Source organism: Ixodes scapularis, unplaced genomic scaffold (genome assembly GCF_016920785.2).
Source record: "Ixodes scapularis isolate PalLabHiFi unplaced genomic scaffold, ASM1692078v2 PGA_scaffold8__174_contigs__length_109621045, whole genome shotgun sequence".
NCBI lineage: Eukaryota > Metazoa > Arthropoda > Arachnida > Ixodida > Ixodidae > Ixodes > Ixodes scapularis.
In genome coordinates this window covers 65,987,574-66,006,631 of record NW_024609883.1, presented here as the reverse complement: position 1 = coordinate 66,006,631, position 19,058 = coordinate 65,987,574, and the positions used below count along the sequence as shown (strand labels likewise).

Below are 19,058 nucleotides of genomic sequence, written 5' to 3'. Positions count from 1 at the left end.
AGTGAGCGCGTCGCCCTCACCGTCCTGCAACTCTATTAAATAGCAGCGTATACTCTCTGTTGTGTCTACAAGCTGATCCTGGCTGCTGGTAGACGAGGACGAAGAGGAAGGGGGATACGAACGGAGCACGAGATGGAGCAGCTGGTTTTTCTGTACTGTCTGACATAGGCGTTCGTATTAAAAACACAATTGGTGCAGTCGACAGGACTCTAGGACTCTTACATGAGTCTGAACTTTCCCTAAAATCTGCTCTTGCCATCGCCTCTCCAGTTGAGCAAGCGATGAAGGAGGCCAAGCTCTTGACGGAAGAGGGATCCAGTTCACGAGTGGCAAAAATAAAAGCCAAAAATTCGAGTGCAAGTCCCAGCAAGTCGTCCGGCACTTGTTACAGATGTGGATCACCGCACCACATGGCGGACCATCCTAAGTGCTGGCAAAGAATGAAGCTTGCAGAAAATGCAACAAGAAGGGACACTTCGCCTCCGTTTGCAAGCAGGGAGTTTCACAAGCAAAATCCCATGTACGAAGAGTGGAACAAGCGCACGACCAAGTCCAGGTGCTAACTACCAGCTTTACCAAACAATCGGTTACGTGCGAGATACATCTGGCACATGTTCCCACCAAACGTTTAGTCGACACAAGTTCATCCGTTTCAATCCTGCCAAAAGACGTCTACCGAAGACACTTCCACTCTTACAAGTTGGAATGTTTGAGTACAACACTTCTGGACTACTCCGGAAAAGACATTCCTGTTCTGGGGAAATTCGACGCACCGGTACAGTTTGCTCAAAGACGCAGCACCTGCACATTTCACGTCGTACGAACAGGCGTGGCTGTCATGGGCCTAAACGACTTTTGTGCATTGGACATCCAACTAAACTTTGCTCCTCCCACCGGAGGACAGGTGGCAACGGTCTCCGCGAGAAACCTTCCAGAGATCACACAAGACTTCCCCCATCTGTTCTCCGAGGGATTAGGTCATGCGAAAGGATTTGTACATAAGGTAAAGACAAAAGATTCCGTCGCTCCTTTCCAACAAAAGCTACCAAGACTACCTTTCGCAGTGCGGGAGAAAGTTTCTGAGGAACTGGTGAAGCTGGAACACTCCGGGGTTATCGAGCGCATCGATGCTTCGGAGTGGGTGTCTCCCATCGTAGTGGCCCGCAAAAAGAATGGGCAGATCCGGCTCTGTGTAGGCCTATGCAAGCCGAACACTGCAATAGTTTTGGATTCCCACCCTCTACCGTGCCCCGACAAACTTTTTCATCAGCTTTCCGGTGCCCACATCTTCAGCAAGCTAGACCTCTCATTGGCATATCACCAGTTGGACCTGGCAGAGGAAAGCAGAGGCCTAACGGCATTTGTGGCACATGAATGTCTCTTCAGGTTCACCAGAGTATGTTTCGGGCTGGCATCCACCGCCCCTGCCTTTCAAAAATGATGGACTGCATACTCTGAGGTACTCCAGGTACCATCGTCTACCTGGATGATGTACTTATTTTCGGGCGCACAAGAGAAGAGCATGATGCCCGCCTGAGGCAAGTTCTTTCACGCCTTCAAGATGCAGGCTTGAAACTAAACTAGCACAAATGTTTTTTTTTGCAGTCCAGCAGCTTCAATTCCTAGGACACGAGCTGACACCGCAGGGAATCAAGCAATGCGAAGATAATATTGAGGCTATCATGCAGGCTTCACCCCCCACAAACATAACATCACTACGATCATTACTCGGCCTGCTCGCATATTACGTCAAGTTTGTACCAAACTTTGCGACCATCGTGGAGCCTCTGCACGTGCTCCTGCGGAAGGATGTTCCCTTTTAATGGAAAAAGGCACAAAAAGAGGCATTCACTGCTGTGAAGGATCTGATACGAAACAGCAATCCACTGACTTTGACGTGGTGCTGCCCACCGTCGTCACAACCAATGCATCTAATTACGGATTAAGCGTGGTTCTGCAGCAAGTACATCCGGAAGGAATTCGAACGGTGTCGTTTGCATCGTGAAAACTTTCAAGCGTCGAACGCAACTACTCTGCAGGGGAGAAAGAGGCATTGACGTGCCTTTGGGCCTGCGAGAAATGGCGCTTTTTTCTCTTCGGGCACCATTTCACGCTCAAGACAGATCATCAGGCTCTTGTTACTTTGCTTTCTACACGAGGATCCGGTCGACAACCAATGAGGATAACCAGGTGGACTATGAGACTCCTCAGGTACGACTACGAGGTACATTACCAGAAAGGAAACAAGAGTGTCGTAGCTGACGCACTGTCACGCCTGCCTACTCCGAATCCTTCGGATTGCAGCAAGTTTAGTGACGACAAGGAAGAATTCACTTGCCGGTACGCAATCTATGCACAATCGATCAAGAAGAGATCAAGAAAAAAACCAGGCAAGACCCTAATTTGCCTCGAGTAATCCAGTGTATCTGCACTGAATGGGGTCACGAGGAACAATGTGATAAAGTACTATCTACATACTACAAGTTGCGAGAAGAGCTTTCCTCCGTGGATGACTTACTACTACGTGGTGAAGTGTTGGTTCCACCTATTTGGCTACGGCATAGACTCATTGATCTAGCTCATGAGTCACGCCCTGGAATTGTGCGGACGAAGCAGCGTCTACACGAGCACTTCTGTTGGCCCAGAGTCGACATCGAGGTCGACACCTGCATTAGAGACTGCAACACCTGTCAGACGAACGACAAGACAGCTGTGACGGCAGCGGCACCCCTACAACCAGTTCCATTCCTATCGGGTGCATGGAAACAAATAGGAATAGACATTGTCGAACCTTTTTACAAACTTCCATCGCAATTCAGATTTGCAGTCGCCCTAGTCGGCTACTTCAGTAAGTGGCCAGAGGTAGCTCTTTGTAACCAAGTTACTGCTGAAGCTGTATGTGAATTCCTCATTAGAATCTTCAACCGAGAATGGTATCCAAAGGTGATTGTTTCTGATCATGGCCCATAGTTTGAATCCCGCATATTCCAGGAGTTCCTGAAGTCCAGAGGGATTTACCACCATCGGTCTCCGACATACCATCCACAAGCCAATGGTCAGGTTGAGCGCTTCAACCGTGTGCTTAAGCAGTACGTCCAAACTATCCTGCAGGAACAAACCAACGTTCGTACAGGCCTTGAGCTTCCGGGTGTCTACCGAAGTACACCACATGCAGCGACGAAGCTCTCCCCCGCTGAGCTCATCCACGGACGTAAAATGCGTACCCGTATGGACATCTTAGGCTTCCCAAGTTTTGACGAGCCCGTTCACATCGAGATGCAGCAACTCCGCCAATGCATTGCTGATTACCAGAAGCACAGCAAGCAATACACAGATGATAGGCAAAGAGCCAAACCATTTACAGCGGGTGTAGGAGATTATGTCTGAGATTATGACCGAAGGGAACACCATCATTTGACCCCTTTGAAAGAATTCATGAAGCTGTGGGGCCAAGCACCTTCTCTGCTTATTCTTCCATCTCTTTTACCTCTATCCCCCCACAGATTGGTTGATCCTTTCTTTTTACCTTCCCTCCACAATCTTTCATTTATTAATCATATTTCACACAAAGACCACCATCTCCTTCTCATTAAAATTTGCTGATGAAACCTTAAATTTTGTATGATTATTCAGAAAAAATTATGTATGAAATGGCAAAGCCTGAGTCACTCGAGCTGGAGTCCTATGCGAGGCTAGGGTAGCTTATGTGTCTGTGCAAGGGAATGATCGATTGAACTGGTGAGTATGGGATAGCTGGAGATGACTTCCTGAATGTAATTATTGTTTCAGAGGTTAGATGGTACTGAATTGTGGCGATTATTAATTATTAAAGGAACTCTCCAAGTGTAGGAACTATTAAACAGGCAAGAAATAAAAAGAAAGCATTATTCTAGTACATCGTTACTTATGCAACTTTACATTTTAACATTTGAAGTGTTCCTCCACCACAAAGTTTTATTATTATTACTGTTTTATTTTGATTTAATCATTCAAATCTATACCACCATGTGTTTTCTTTTACATACACATTGTATGCTGAGTACAGAGTTTTGGCTGAAGCTAAGACGTGTTTTGTACACCATTTATTTCTACTAACCTTATAATTGGGAGGAAACATGTGCTTCATCACAATAGCAACATTGCTGAAGTAGAGGTTTCAAGGAACAAATACAATTAACTTGGAAGTCTGCTTGCCAGTGGAAGGACATTTTTCTATGACATCTGTGCAGTAAAAAGCCCACAAGCGTGCTTCTAATTAAAAACGCACGCTATCCAGAATAGCGCGACCCGCAAAAGCGGTTCTTCCTACGAGAATGTGCCTTGTGGAACAGTTTGAAACTCAGAAAAGAGCTTGTACCCTGGAAGGAGGGTTTCCCCCTTCTATTTGCTGTACGGCGGGAAAGCGGCGGACCAAGTAACTCGCAAGTGCGCTTCCTTTTGCACGTATTTTCCTTGTGGGAAAGCGCAGAACCAGCAAATGTACTTGTCAGTTGCAGTAAGATGGGAAAGCAGTAGACCTAACGTTCCATAAGCGTGCTTCTCCGTTAAACACCGAGTTTTGCAGGAAAGCAAAAAACCCGCAAGTGCGCTTCACCTTACGAAGTTGTGTACTGCGGAAAAGCGACCTAGAAATACTTCTTCATTATCTACATTTATTGCAAGAAATCCATGCGCGAATCTCATCCTCCGAAGAGCACTTATGGCAATAGGCCACATTGATTGACTGAACATGACTTTACAACTAACCAAATTACAGATTTCTCACTGGCGAAATTAAAAAAAGAAAAAATCATTGATTAGATTTAAACTGTTTTCTCAAAATAATTTTTTGAGAGAAATATAATTTCTCTGAAAATAATAAATACACTAGAATATGCAAGATCAACCAGAGACATATACTTTAGTCTGTCTGCCTGATTCTATACCTCTCTCTGCTGGTATTTGAGTTTGTATGCTTGTTCACGCACGCAGTTCTTTGTTGACTCTACCCTTTCCCTTGTTTTGCTATACCTGAAGAACGAGCTGAAAAGTAGAGAGAGCGTTCAATCCTACAATTTACTTGTGCCTCGAAGAAGTCTTATATTTGCTCGTTATCCCCATATCAATATTACTTGATAATTATTTTACATTAAATGAAAATATAAATACACCTGAAAACAATAAAATAGTTGAGGTTCCAGGGGTAAAATTAATGTTTTTTTTTTTAATATATCAAAATGTTTGATTTGAAACATCGTTATTCAAATCATACTTGGGTAGTCATTTAATTACAGTAATTAAATTACTGTAATTTAATTACTTTTCTGGTAATTTGTAATTCATCACTTCCTGCTAAAGGGAGCTGCAATTGTACTTTATTTGCTTTTTAGCATCAGTAATTACAAACTTTGAGGCACAATTACAACTACTTTTGCAAGGATTTCCGGTGCCAACCGGAAATCCTTGCATTATCAACACTGATGATGACATCAGTGACGTCACTGATGACGTCACCGACATTAGCATTGTCATCATCACTGATGATGTCATCAGCAAAGTAATTTGTAATTGCAATGAGTTATTTCTCAGGTAGTACTAATTGTAACTGTAGTTAAACTACTTTTGGAGCAAAGTAATTAAATTACATTTTAAAAGTAATTTACCTGTATGATTAAAGTTGTGGTCTAAATCATGATTTCGATTTAAATCAACTTGATTTTTATCCTCCACCCTGTGTATATGTGTGTCAGTGCATGACCACTGCCAATCATTTCATTTGCAGCATGCGACATTGAGCCCTCAATTCTTTATACGAGGGCAATGGGGGATGGCCAAGGGATGAAGATGGGCTGAACAATTTTTTTCCAACATTTTGTTGATATACTATTAGATAACTTTGCATCCTGCAGGTGAAATTCGGTACGGTCTGCTTTTCTGGAATCGATCGGATGGACACTGAATCTATAAGTCGATTGAATCAGGATGTCCCATGCAGGAACCAAACTGTTTAATTTTTTTATAGCTAACTTACTAATATTGTAATATTGCTGCTTTTATGCTTCAAGTGTGTAGATAAGTGGGTAGCACAAATGCTCAGAAAGAGTGGCAATGTCATGTTCTTTATATAGTTGATTATAGTGGAGACAAGAGCTTCTGGAAAAGTATTTGCGACTCTGTGTAGGTGTCAATCAGGCAAAGGCAAACGCTGCCTTGTACCGCAGAGACACAAGGAATTATCTTACACCACTTTTCTTTGCAAATAATGATTTGGCAGCGCTACAGCGATAGTAGATAGTGCTGGCAAAAAAGGGCTGTCATTTGTGGCCCTCGAATTAGGAGGGTCAGCAACAGGTTTATAATAATAATCATCTTTATTTTGGTGTCATCAGTCTTTATCTTGGATGCCCCGTGGTGCACCAAAACAAACAATAAAACCAGCAAACAAAAAAAATCCTAAACACACTTATAAAGTTAACAAACAAATAAATGCAAGATTATCCAAATGGCGACGGTACATTGCAACAGGTGCAGATATATAAAGGCGAGGTGGAGCGATGGCATCATATGACTGAATCCGAGAGACGTGAGGTATTCACAATGAGCACACATAAAAGCATACGAAATGTCTGGTTACACATGAAGGAACATGAAACAGTTCTGCTCTAGTTTGCCTGTAGTTCTTTAGAAAGGCATCAGTGGACATCTTCACAGACTCCTTCTTTAAATAGGGTGGACATGCCTGCAAGAAGCAGTAACATCATTCCACATCGCATAGGCTGTAACTATTTGCTATTACCCATGTGCAATAGGTGTTCGTTGCCCGTAGTAATTACTCTGCATGTGATGTGCAGGAATTTGTGGCTCCCGTGTCGACCAAGGCAATGAGTTTGGGAGCCAAATATTAATGTCTTATTATTGTCACTCCCAATAAAAGGAATTTCCTTGCATCTTGTGGAAGTGGAACCTGGGCTCCGGATCATTTGTTTCCTGCAGTATGGCACCCAGGCCCAATCCCATGCCATTCAAGAAAGAAAATCGAGACGGCACGTGCAGTTGCCTGGTAGAAAAACAGCTTTTCTACCAGGCAACTAGAACCCAGTTATCTGGTAGCTGTGATGCTTGGCCGAACAATGCAAACAAAGAAATTGTTAGCTATCTGGGCCAGCAGCCTCTGAAAAGCATTCATTTAAGGATTAGCAGGAAAATAAGAATAAAGTGTTGGTTTCAAACTTTTGGACATAAAAGGAATAGAATACTAACTCCAGACGACTACTACTTATTTCAACCAGCAACAAAATTCATCACTGTCATTGCTGGTTGAAGGAAGCAGTCCACTGTAGTTTCTTTCCATTCTTTGTGTTGGAAAGTTTTTGTATAATCTACTGATATGGCCATACATCCTTCGACAGTAAAACAAATTTTTTTGAAAATGCTGTAAACAAATGCCTCCACATCGCACTTCCAGCTTGTCGGAGTAATGAACCACGTCTCTGCAAACTGTGGTGTTCTCAATACAATGCTAGTATCAAGCTTAATACTTTGCGACAATGCTCTCGTGTTAAGCTTTTCCTTGTTGCACCAGTACACGCGGAGCACTCATGCTCTCGCTGTAAGTTTTCCCACATCGCACCGGTGCATGTGAAAAGCACCAGCTCTTTTTTGGTAACCTTCTCCACGCTGCGGAGAAAAGCCAGTGCTCTCGCAGTTAGCTTTCGTACGTTGCTCTGGTGCACGCAGAGAAGCACCGGGCATTATTTGTGGAGTGATCAGAAAGGAAAAAAGGGGCCCATGTGCACTAGCTATTGTTGGGGCAGGATTGATATCAAATGCAGTGTGTTGATGTAACTACTAAGGTATAAGACAAATTGGCACCCCCCCAAATGTAAGTAAACAACATCAAACTCGATTTGCAATGCAGAACAGTTTATTCACATTATAACACAAAATTCCGATTCCCTCGAAGCACTTCAGACTCGGAAAGAATCATCGGACTGTGCAGCGCCTAGTTGTTGGTTTCTTCAGAGCCAATTTACACAAGTAGCAACTTGCTCAGTTTTCAAGGGGCCTTGTTTTTGGAGCCTTCTTGTTACCAGATGTGAGGCCCACAAACTTTTTGCTATAATTTCCCCAGCCTCTTAGAAAGACTATGTCGTCAGATTAACAAAACTTTGCTGGAAAAGTCGGAGAATTCTGAAGAGACAACATGGCACGGTCAATAGGGCACCCTTGATGGTCCAGCCATCCCTCGAGCGGGTCCCTGGCATTGCCTCCTTGTGGTCCTGCTGGATCTTGGCCCTGGCCATCTTCTCCAGGATGCTCCATACTTGCTGGCCCATGAACCCAGCGAGGACCTGCACACGGTACTTGACATTAGCACCAAAGCTGATTGTCAGCTGCAGTCACCTCACTCGTTCAAATTGTTAAAGATGTTGCCTTGAAGATTCCACAGAAAAGGTGCTGCGCCTTTAGCTTTACATACAAGGCACCTATGCCAAAATGTCTAACTGGGACCAGTTGGCATCTCAACTGGTTACAACTGGAACTAACTGGTCCCAAGTTGGAATTGGCTGTTATCAATAGGAGTGCAACTGGGACTAGCTGAGGGGTCAACTGGCTTGACTATGCCCAGATGGGGAACGGGTAGGGGTAACTGGGACCAGTTAAGGAGTTAACTGGTTGGAGGGATTCCCAGGGGAAGTTTCAATTGCTTTCCCATTCCCTGTTAGGGTTCACATGCCGTGTCCATTTCGACAAGATGGGGGTGTATTGATCTTTGCTAGTGAAGGAAAAAAAAACTTAAATATATAGATTTACAGAAATGGATAAACCTTGAATTACTAGGTATACATTTATGTATTTAAAAAAATATGTCAAATTTTAATGTACATATCCTTTTATAAATTGCAATATAATTAGTGGCATAAAAAATATTTACTTAAATCAACATTTATGTACATGTATAAAATGTATTAAACATTGAAGCAAAGACCTACTCCTTTTTTTTAAATATCAGACCCAGCAGGCCGTTGTGACACGCATGCGGATTAGTTTTGCGCGTTGTCGACAGATGGCACATGTGACGCAGTGAAAAATCACCAATCATGATTTTTAACGATGATGAAGTTGAGAGGCTGAAGGTACAGAATATTACAGTTGAGAAAGCTAGTAAATACAAGTACCTAGAAGTATGGATATGTGATGGTGCAGAATATCTCAGTGAGCATGAAAAGTATATAATAGGTAAGGGCAACAGAAATGCAGCTGTAATGAAAAATAGAGCACTTTGAAATTACAACAGGTATGAGGTGGCGAGAGAGATTTAGAAAGGGGTCATGGTGCCTGGCTTGACTTTTGGAAATGCAGTGCTATGCGTGAAATCCGAAGTGCATGCGAGACTAGAAATAAAACAGTGCAGAGTAGGTAGGCTGGCTTTGGGGACACATTGCAAAACACCAAACCAGGGAGCTAGTACAAGGAGACATGGGATGGGCGTCATTTGAGAGCAGGGAAGCGGTGAGCAAGATAGAATTTGAGGATTGGTTGAGGCAAATGGATGGGTGGCAATGGGCACAAAAGGTTTTCAGCTATTTATACATGAGGAGTATAGATGCAAACTGGAGACAGTGCACTAGGGAGTTAGGAGGACAGTTTTTAAGGCTATAGTGGACTTAGGAAGAGCAGGTGTCAGTTAAGGCCACAGAAAGAGATTGGTGGCTAGAGAGAATGCAGACAAGGACGGCTCTGGAAAACTATAAATTAAACAAAACAGTTATTGCCAAAGAAAGCATTTATGACCATTCTAGGGGAAGCTCATTGTTGTTTGAGGCGAGGACGGGTGTACTGCAAACCAGAACACACAGAGCGAAGTACCAGGAAATGGATACAGTGTGCACTGCTTGTGGAGAGGAGGACGAGACGGCTGAGCACTTGATACTTGATACGAAGAGAACATAGATTTAATAAAGTCATTGGGTTTTAGAAACAGCGAAGGAACAGTGGATTTCAAGACAGTAGAGATTACCAAGCAAATATTAAGTGAATGGTGGCAGAAGGCGAGAGAAAACTAGGTATTTTTTTATTAACTGATGGCAAGGGTGTTTTATAGCCTCACTTTCTTTGCAGTGCGGAGTGAATATAGCTTTCACCTTTAAACATTCTAAGCTTAAATGGTAAAACAGAATGGCTAGGTGGCGTAAGCTACCGCCCGATCCAAAGGGCTCAGCCGGATTCATCCATCCGTCCATCCAGTGGTCGGTAGAGAAGGGAAACCATCGCCAAAGTTGGTGTATTGATAAACGTGTCGCTATGAAAATGTCAAAACCATATCTGCGCTTCTTGCGACCCAACGGTGAACTTCGAGGGCAGAAAGATGCAGTTCAACGACCGGAGGGCACCCAGGGAGAAACCAGACGGAAGAGAAAACAGCCGCGGAGAGCACAATGGTAAAAATGGCGGAAAGTCTACCCGAACTGGCAGCTGTTGTGACACAAGCAATTGGAATTGTTTGATTGTAAGGTGGGAGCGCAACCGCATCCTATCAGGACTTCACCTGCGCAACGCGGAAACACGGGTGAGCACCTTTCTTCACGCGATGGAGAGAAGCTAGGGACGTCGTCACGGATGCTGACAGACGCCAGCGGCTAATCTTTCACCTCGCACGAATACTAGCTCTGAAAGGGCGATTCAATCGTCGCAATTAGCTAACGAGGCAACTGAAGCGGTCCTTAGAGCTACGCTGTGCTTCCTTCAATCCGAAAACGTGAACGTCACCGAACCTATTTATTTTCATTCTCGGTTTTTGACAATAAAGACTGTTCAACCTTCCAAGTTGTGCCGTGTTTCGTTGCTGGAGTTGGCACCGTTCTGTCAACCAGTTGAATCCAACCAGTAATTTAGCTCGCCACGTGCGCAGGTCAATTTTCAGTTCCCCTTTTTACGGTGAGCCTTGCAATCGTAGCCGCCCTATATTCGCGCTCTTTAGTGCAGCGACTTAACGCACGTGTGCATACCTTGTTGCCGATCCGGTTTGGGTGGACGCCGTCGCGGTGGATCCACTGGTGCCACTCGTCAGCTAGCCCGTCGAGGAACGTGAACCCTTCCCTGCGACACAACTCTCGCAGCAGCGAGTTCACCTCTCGGTAACGGTCATTCGAAGCCTCGATCTCTGCAGCGTGACTACGCTGCCATTCCAATGAGCAGAACCTATTCTCCCGTCTCGGAAGAACGGCAGAAAAGGCGATCTGCATCATTGGATTGCGTTCACAGATCTGGGCAGCTAGACGACGATATTTGTCGATGTACACGCTGGCACTAATATGGGAATTATTAGTGCCAACGTGTAGGATGACAACATCAAAATCGGGTAGCTTCTCAGACACCTGGGAAAACAAGTGCTCGATTCTAATACCACTAAACGGCGCAACCTCAACAGCCAACCGACTATTCAATGGCAAGTACTTCACCATCGAATCGCCGGCTACCAAAACTCGAGGCACGCTGGGGGTGCGATCAAAGCTAAAATACAAAGAGTAGCACTAGATACGGAAAAATATATTGCTAAAAAGAACAAGACAATGCTAAACAAAACGCTTCAAAGAGTGCGAAAAATCAGTCAAAATAGCTTGCGTGACCGGAGCCGACAGCAGCGCGGCCAAGACCCTACCACAGAAGACTACAGCCGCAGACGATGGTCGGCCACATGTCATAACAAAGGCAACATCCGGGGCCGGGGATGATACGTTACTTCCGGCGTCGAAGGAACGATTTCCACACGGCCGTCTTTCCTCCGACGCGACTACGTCACTTCCGGCGTCGGAGGAACGATTTGCACACAGGTCCCACTCCTCCGACGCCCGTCGGAGGAAGCACTTCCATTTTATTTCGGGGGAGGGGGGGGGGGGGGGGGGGGGGGGGGTTACCCGACATTATTACCCCGCCCCCCCCCCCCCCAATAACGAATCAGAGTTAACTCGGTGGTACGGACGCTCACGCAAAAGATTAAGGAGGTGCTGAAGATAACACGGGTAAAGCTACATTGGCATTTTTCAAAACGGAGCAGGCTTCATCAAAGGATTACGGGCGTGGTGGCTCACTGTTCTACCGTCGTCACAGTTGCGGTCCACCAACTTTAAAAGCTTCCTCAGAGCACACAACTCACTCCGCTTTTTGAGGTACCACTGCATTACCAACGCGTGCCGGCCAAACAAAACAAAAGGATAGCTATACTGTCATAAAAAATTAAACAACAACAACAAAACAAAAAAAAAAAAGAAAAAAAAGAAAAATTTGAGCAACTTTCGACGCTTCTGCCTGCAAAGATCTTGAAAAGCGGGGCAGGTCTCGGTGCTGAAGAGTTTTTGGAGCTCTATTCAGACCTAATTTCAGTCCCTGAACCCCAATGTGAGCTGCTGATATGGGTTGCCAAATGCAAGAGGGAGAAACGTGAAATGCCCGTCACGTGTGCGCTACAGGCGGTCGCCCTCTGACCGGAGACCCTATTCCGAAACGTCCATCGTCTCCTCAAGATCCTAGCGACTCTGCCCGCAACAACGGCGGAAGTTGAGAACTCGTTCTCTTCACTACGACGGTTGAAAACATACCTGAGAGCGTCCACTTGGAACACGGTAACTTGGAATGAGCGACTGTTCAGTCTAGCGCTTTTGAATGTTCACCGCGACATTAAAGTTCAAGCGGAGGACGTCCTGGATATTTTTTGCCCTAAATGCAGGCGGCTGCATCCGAATGTGTAGGCGCTTGACGTAAATGAGATGATCAGGAGAGCCTGTAAATTGCTTTGTGAAATAACTAGTCACAGTTTTTTTATTCGTGGTAATTTACGGCGTGCTAAAGAACGCTACTACTTCAAGGTGTTCAAGGCAGCAGAGGGGTGTACGGACGTCAGGTGGAAGGAGTTAAACTCTCGTTCAAATGGTAACCGTTCATCTATTTTAATTAATAAAACTGTGTGTAACGGTGTTGAACTAACCGGATGTTTTTTGGCGAACGATTTTGAACGAGCATTTTGTGTGGATATTGGAAGCGGGATTGACTGTAAAGTCGGTGTTTTTTATGATGATAGAAACAGCAGCTCGATTTTTTAGATCCGGTTGTAGAACTTGAGGTCATTAATGTGACTTTACATCTTAAGAATAGTGGAACTTGTGACGCAGATGGTTTACAAATAAGGCCTGTTGAGAATGTTGTTCATTTATTAGCCGCAGTGATAAAGCATATATTTCAGTGTGTCGAACCGAAAAAAATACGGGTTCGGTTACGGTTCAGGTTCAGGTAAATTTATTTTGTTCCGGTTCAGTTCCGGTTCGATTAATTCGATCCGCGAACCGGTTCGCGAACCGGTTCGGGGCGCTGAACCGGTTCGCGAACCGGTTCGGAAATTATAAATGACAAATTGCAACATCAAAATAAATTACAAATAGAACATCTGAAATCATCACATACGAAACGGGATACATCGTAGTGTAAGGCTCAGGGATTTCTACCAGGAATGGTTTCTTTATGTGCACTCAAAGGTTACCTCACCGACGTTTACGCATTCGGACTTCATCTAATTGGGTCCGACGCATTAGCTGTAAAATCCGCGACCTCCTTACAAACCCACTTACAAGTAGAACTCGCTCACTATCCCGCCACCTCGGCGCGTAAGCAATTGAAGGAACAGTGGGGAGAAAATACAGCTTTCTTTATTTGAACTAGCCTTCGGTAACTCAAATTAGACCCTTAAAGAAGATTTTATTAAACAAGATACGGAATATGAAAAACACTTCACCGAACGCAACGCCAGAAGAACGTAATAGGATAAATATTAAAATAGAAGAGTTCGCTGTCTCACAAATATGTTAGCTTCTAAGTGCCTACACGAAACCGGATGCATTATTATCAAACTCCACAGCCTTTTCTTTTCTCATTCCGATGGAAGCAAGCTTCAAGAACTCGCGCGTTCTAGAAACGTGTTATGAAATGAGCACACAGCAGCATTTAGGATTTACGAGATTGTAGGAAAATGAAATCCCGTGACGCGATTTTTTTTTTTTCACAGCCTTCCAATTTTCTTTTTTCCGTGCAAGCCGCGACCAGCGCAATACTGGTTCCTATGTCAAGATTCATGGATGCAGCGTTTGTCAAGATTCATGGATGCAGCGTTTATATTCCTAAGACTGAGTGGAGAAGAAAAATATGTAAGCGAGGTGTGTGTCAGTTGACGGCACTTAAAAAACAAATGGCATTGATAGCACATTCATTGTCAACAGCGCGTGGCCGAACCGTTTTGACATGAGGCGGTAACCGTTATTTTTTTTCCGGTTCAGTTCCGGTTCGGGTTCATCGCGACAACAATATAACGGTTCGGGTTCGGGTTCAGTTCCGGAAAAAATACCGGTTCGGTACCGGTTTTCGGTTCGGTTCGGTTCCGGTTCGACACCCTGATATATTTAATGTTTCTTTGGTTACTGGTGTTTTTCTGAATGCAAATAGCCAAAGTGTAAGTACTACACAAACATGGGGAGTGTAAATTACATGGGTAATTATAAACCGATTTCTATGTTGCCAGTATTTTTTAAAGCACTTGAAAAAGTACTTCATACACGTCTAACTAATTTTCAACTGAACGTAACTTAATAACTGCTTTGCAGTTTGGTTTTATAAAGCATAAATCACCGAGGCTGCCCTACTCGTCCAGAAAAAATTCATCTCACAAAATCTTGGAGGAAAAAAAAAAAAAGATGTTCTTGGAGCATTCATAGACTTCACAAAGGCTTTTGACTGCCTGAATCATAAAAATTTACTAGCAAAATTGTATACATATGGGATTCAAGAGCATGCTTCGCAGTTAGTGAAGTCTTACCTAGAGCATCGAATTATTCGTCAAGTTCGAAGCGTATTCTTACTGGTGTTCCACAGGGATGTATTTTAGGTCCTATTCTTTTCAATATTTACGTTAATGCTATTGCGAATATTAACTCTGATGCAATATTTATCAACTATGACGACGACACTAGTTTGCTTTTTTTCAGCTGGAAATGTCGATGTGCTATTTAACATGGAAAATCAGGCGATATTTGCATTAGCAATTTTGAGTCATATTGATTCACTACAAATCAACGTTGGAAAAACAAAAGCAGTCCTTTTTCGCCCAAAACATAAGCTAGTCACAATTACAAGAGATATTGTTTTGAACTCCTCCAAAATAGGAGATTGTAAACTCTTTCAAGCTCTTAAGTGTCATTTTTACCTAGAATATGTCATAGGATAGTCATGTCAACTACCTTATTTCTACGCTGTCACAAGTAGTAGCTGTGATAAACTGCCAGCGGTACATGTTATCAGCAAAGGTAAAATTATTAATATACAATTTGTTATTTTACTCCCACATAAACTATTGTAATTTAGTCTGGCGTACTGCAACGTCAACAAATCTATAAAAAAACTTGTTGCAAAAAAAAAAAAAAAGCGTTAAGGGCTACAGAAGATGTTCCATTGGACTTCCACACAGCTATAGTTTATTTAGGCAGTTTCGCGTTATCAATACAGATGCTGTATTTAGCTATAGACTTGTCACTTGTCTAAAACTAAAACAAATTAGGGGCGCAAACTTTTTAATAAAGTTTATCCAGCTCTCTGAAAATATTCACGCGTGTTCTACCCGTCGTGCGGAATATGTTGGGAGGTGGTCACTGCAAGAACGAACTATGGCACACAAATGATTAAATATACTATCCCAAAAATACATAACATACTTTTAGATAAAAGATTGGAATATCAGTACATTGTCTCTTAGAAAAATTCGACTAATTTTCTCTACAAATGAATCTGTGTATGAACCATAGTTTTGGGGTTTCATAAATTGCCTGCAAATATGTCACTTTCCTGCTATAGACGATGATAAAATATATTATGTTCGAAACACGCTTTGTTAAATTGTGGTAATCAAGATTTGTGTATGTGTTTTTTTTTTTGTCAACTTGTCAAGGACTTGTCAAACTGTGCCATACAGCTTTTTTTCTTGATCGCCACGATCAACGTACAATGGGAAGAAACTGTTTATTAATAATTTTAGTCGAAAGCACGTAATTCTGGTCAGCACTCAAAGTGTGCGTGAGCGCAGCGCCACCCGTTGCTTACAATGCAGTTGTTTTTTACAATTAATTTAATATTACTTACATCACTGACATTGTTTTCTATTATCACCATGTGTTCGTTTTATTATGTTCGCTTCGGGTTGATTGAGCTGTGTATTTGGTGAGGATAGTTGTTATACTTCGCCTTGAAATTGCTATCCTTCACCCCACAAGTGTTTCGAAATATCAGTTACCTTTATATCTGAGATCAAGTTTCGCATCTCATCAAATAAACATGAATGAAGGAATATTGCCCATTTTATTTATGTGAGCATTTTCTACCCCACAAGCACCTTTCCCGAAAGCATGTAAGTTGGAGAGTTGGAGATAGTCCGCCTTCCCCTTTGCTCCATGCCCCGCGCAAACCCGACTGCGTGTGCAGGGGGGCCAGCGGGTCCTCGAGAGGGAGGGGGGGGGGGGGGGTAGGTTTGGCACACAGTCTTTTAGAAAAGGCTCTGGTTTGGCATTTCGGGGGAAGGGGGGGGAGTGACCCCCCCCCCCCCCCCCCCCCCCCCCTCTGCACGCCACCTGCAATGTACTCTCGCTACAATAGGAGCTGAAACAGTCATCCATGCTTTTTTGGCGTACTTGCCAGTTTTTGAGAGAGCTGGGGTTCGACCTAGGAATATAATGCGAAGTTGAGCTCCCATACATCGAACTACTTAACAAGTTGAACAATAACTGAACTGGCGAGGACCAAAGACGCAGATAAAAAAACAAATGGAGTGTTTCAGCCAATATAGGTCTGTTGCACTGGGCCAGGGGGCGCGAGCGCGCCCACAAGACGCGTTCACGTAATGTCGGCTTCGGCGTCTGCAAGACACGACCATGAAGGCGTCGTTCTAGCGTTCGATCACGCACGAGCCAGGTTCAAATGCTAGCGCCTGTCAACGTATGTTCATGCGCGTAAAAAAAAAAAAAAAAGAAAACAAAAGTGAGCAGTTAGTGGTTTTAGCGTCCAATCGAAACGCCAAGAATGCATTCCTTTCAATTGGTTTATTTTTTTTTTGTAGTACTTTTGAGCATTGTGAGGGAGCGTAAAACCGCTCCATCGAAACGCGACCTGAAAGTATTCAATTTTGATCGCGAGGGGCGCTGCTCAAAACATGAAAGCTACTCGAAGCTAGCATGAAATTTGTTTTTCGTATTTTGGTGGTCGGTTGATTTTTTGCACATGTGTTCCAACCATTCCTCTTCAAAATAGAAAAAAAGAAGATGAAAGAATTTTATAATAATTGTAAGCGAAAATTGCAATGTTTACAAAAAACTGGGAAATGCATTTGGTGTCCCTTAAATTTGATTTACTACCCCCCCCCCCCCCCCCCCCCATTCATACAACATAGGTGATGCTAGCGTTTGCTACTAACCTCAATTGTTGGCGCATGTCTTCAGCCCCGAAAGTTATCAAGCATAGGAAACATCTAAAAACGAGTAGTGAGTATGAAGTCTGCTACTTTCGCGAACAGTAATATCAAGTTTACCCGGCCTCGTCTCCCATCGAAATCGTTAGTTGTTTCAAAACACTTGGGAGTGTTTTTTAGTGAGGCAATGAGCTGGGATAATCATAGAAACTATATTGTTCCAAAGCTTGCTCGGGTAGTTGGAATCGTAAATCGCTACCGATCTGTTTCACCAACGAGCGTTAAATTGTTGCTCTTTAAATCACTATTTTATTCCTATTTAACGTATTGTCTTCTTGTTTGGGGCACATCCACAATGACTAATATAAAAAAAACTGTTTTTGCTCCAGAAAAAAAAAATACTGAGAGGAATATGTAATGCACCATATGACTTTCATTCTGCCGATTTATTAAAGAGTAGTAAAATAATTAACATTTATAAATTATATCAGTACAGACTCGCTACAAGTTTTAAAAGTGAAAAGAAAAGAGGACTGCGTTTTCTGGAAAGACTTGCGTCGTTAAGGGAAATTTGCCCACACTATTCCACCCACAACGCATAGAAATGGAGGATGGTCGCTCAACGAACAAACTATGGCTATCAAATGTTAAATTTCACACTCCCACATTTACTAAATAGTCTTAGCACTGGTAATATTGACTTTGATAGTTTAACTTTCAAGGACCAGCGCTTATATTTTTGTACGTGATTTTTGTTTTCATTATATGTTTTGTACTTGGGTGAACCTTGGTTTGTAGAAATGTCAACCGTAGATGTGCAACGGTTTCACTATATACTTTGCCCTTTTTGTATTTTTTTCCGCCTGCTTGCTGCTGACCAATGTAAGGGGCCCGAGGACCAGTCAAGCTGCCTACTGCAGCCTTTTTCCTTTGGGCCCCCCATCATTTGATGGAAATAAAGTTATTATTATTATTATTATTATTACTACTATTATCCTTCCTTCGTCGTCATCATATGCTTGGGCCAAAATTTATAAGCGAAAATTATGCAGTTTAGAGAAAAAATTTTCGTCCTCTGTCAGGACATTAATTTTGTCTGGACATACTGGATGGCCTGGCCACCGTAGTCTGGCCATGAAAAAAAAAAAAGGGGGGGGGGGGGGACTGTCGCTTTGTTAGGCATGCCATTAATACTCCCCCCCAGACAATTGAAATTGTTTGGGGAGCATTGGCATGCTTGTATTCCTGGGGGGTTGTCTCAACTTTGAACATGGTGTTATGCGATGTTCAGATGTTTTACATGTGATCCGCGTTCCTGTACTGCGACGACTGAAAGAATGGACAAGCTCCTGCCGTGTAATAGCTATTGACTCTGGGCAGGTTTGCTTGTCCTCCGCGTCATCACGGCTCAGCCAAGAATTTTTCATTTAATTTCTAATTATCCACAAAACGTTTTCCTAACCTTGGCTTCGACTTCATTTTGCTCCGTTTTCGAGGCTAGCGTAAACATCGCAGTGCTCCATCACTGACAAAACTTGCGGAAGCGGGTGCGAATATGCGAGTTTGATTCAAGACGAAACCTAAT

The 19,058-nt window shown here is 43.3% G+C and overlaps 1 protein-coding gene across 1 annotated transcript; it reads right to left on the bottom strand.

The window, feature by feature from the left end:
* Positions 1 to 7,885: 7,885 nt before the first annotated feature.
* LOC115329082 (GDSL esterase/lipase CPRD49-like) lies at positions 7,886 to 17,150 on the bottom strand (the record flags this gene model as incomplete). The annotated part of the gene is made up of 3 exons (XM_040222866.1): positions 7,886 to 8,330; positions 10,989 to 11,464; positions 17,129 to 17,150. Coding segments are annotated over 3 exons (705 nt in total), but the record flags the coding sequence as incomplete, so codon positions are not given.
* Positions 17,151 to 19,058: the final 1,908 nt, after the last annotated feature.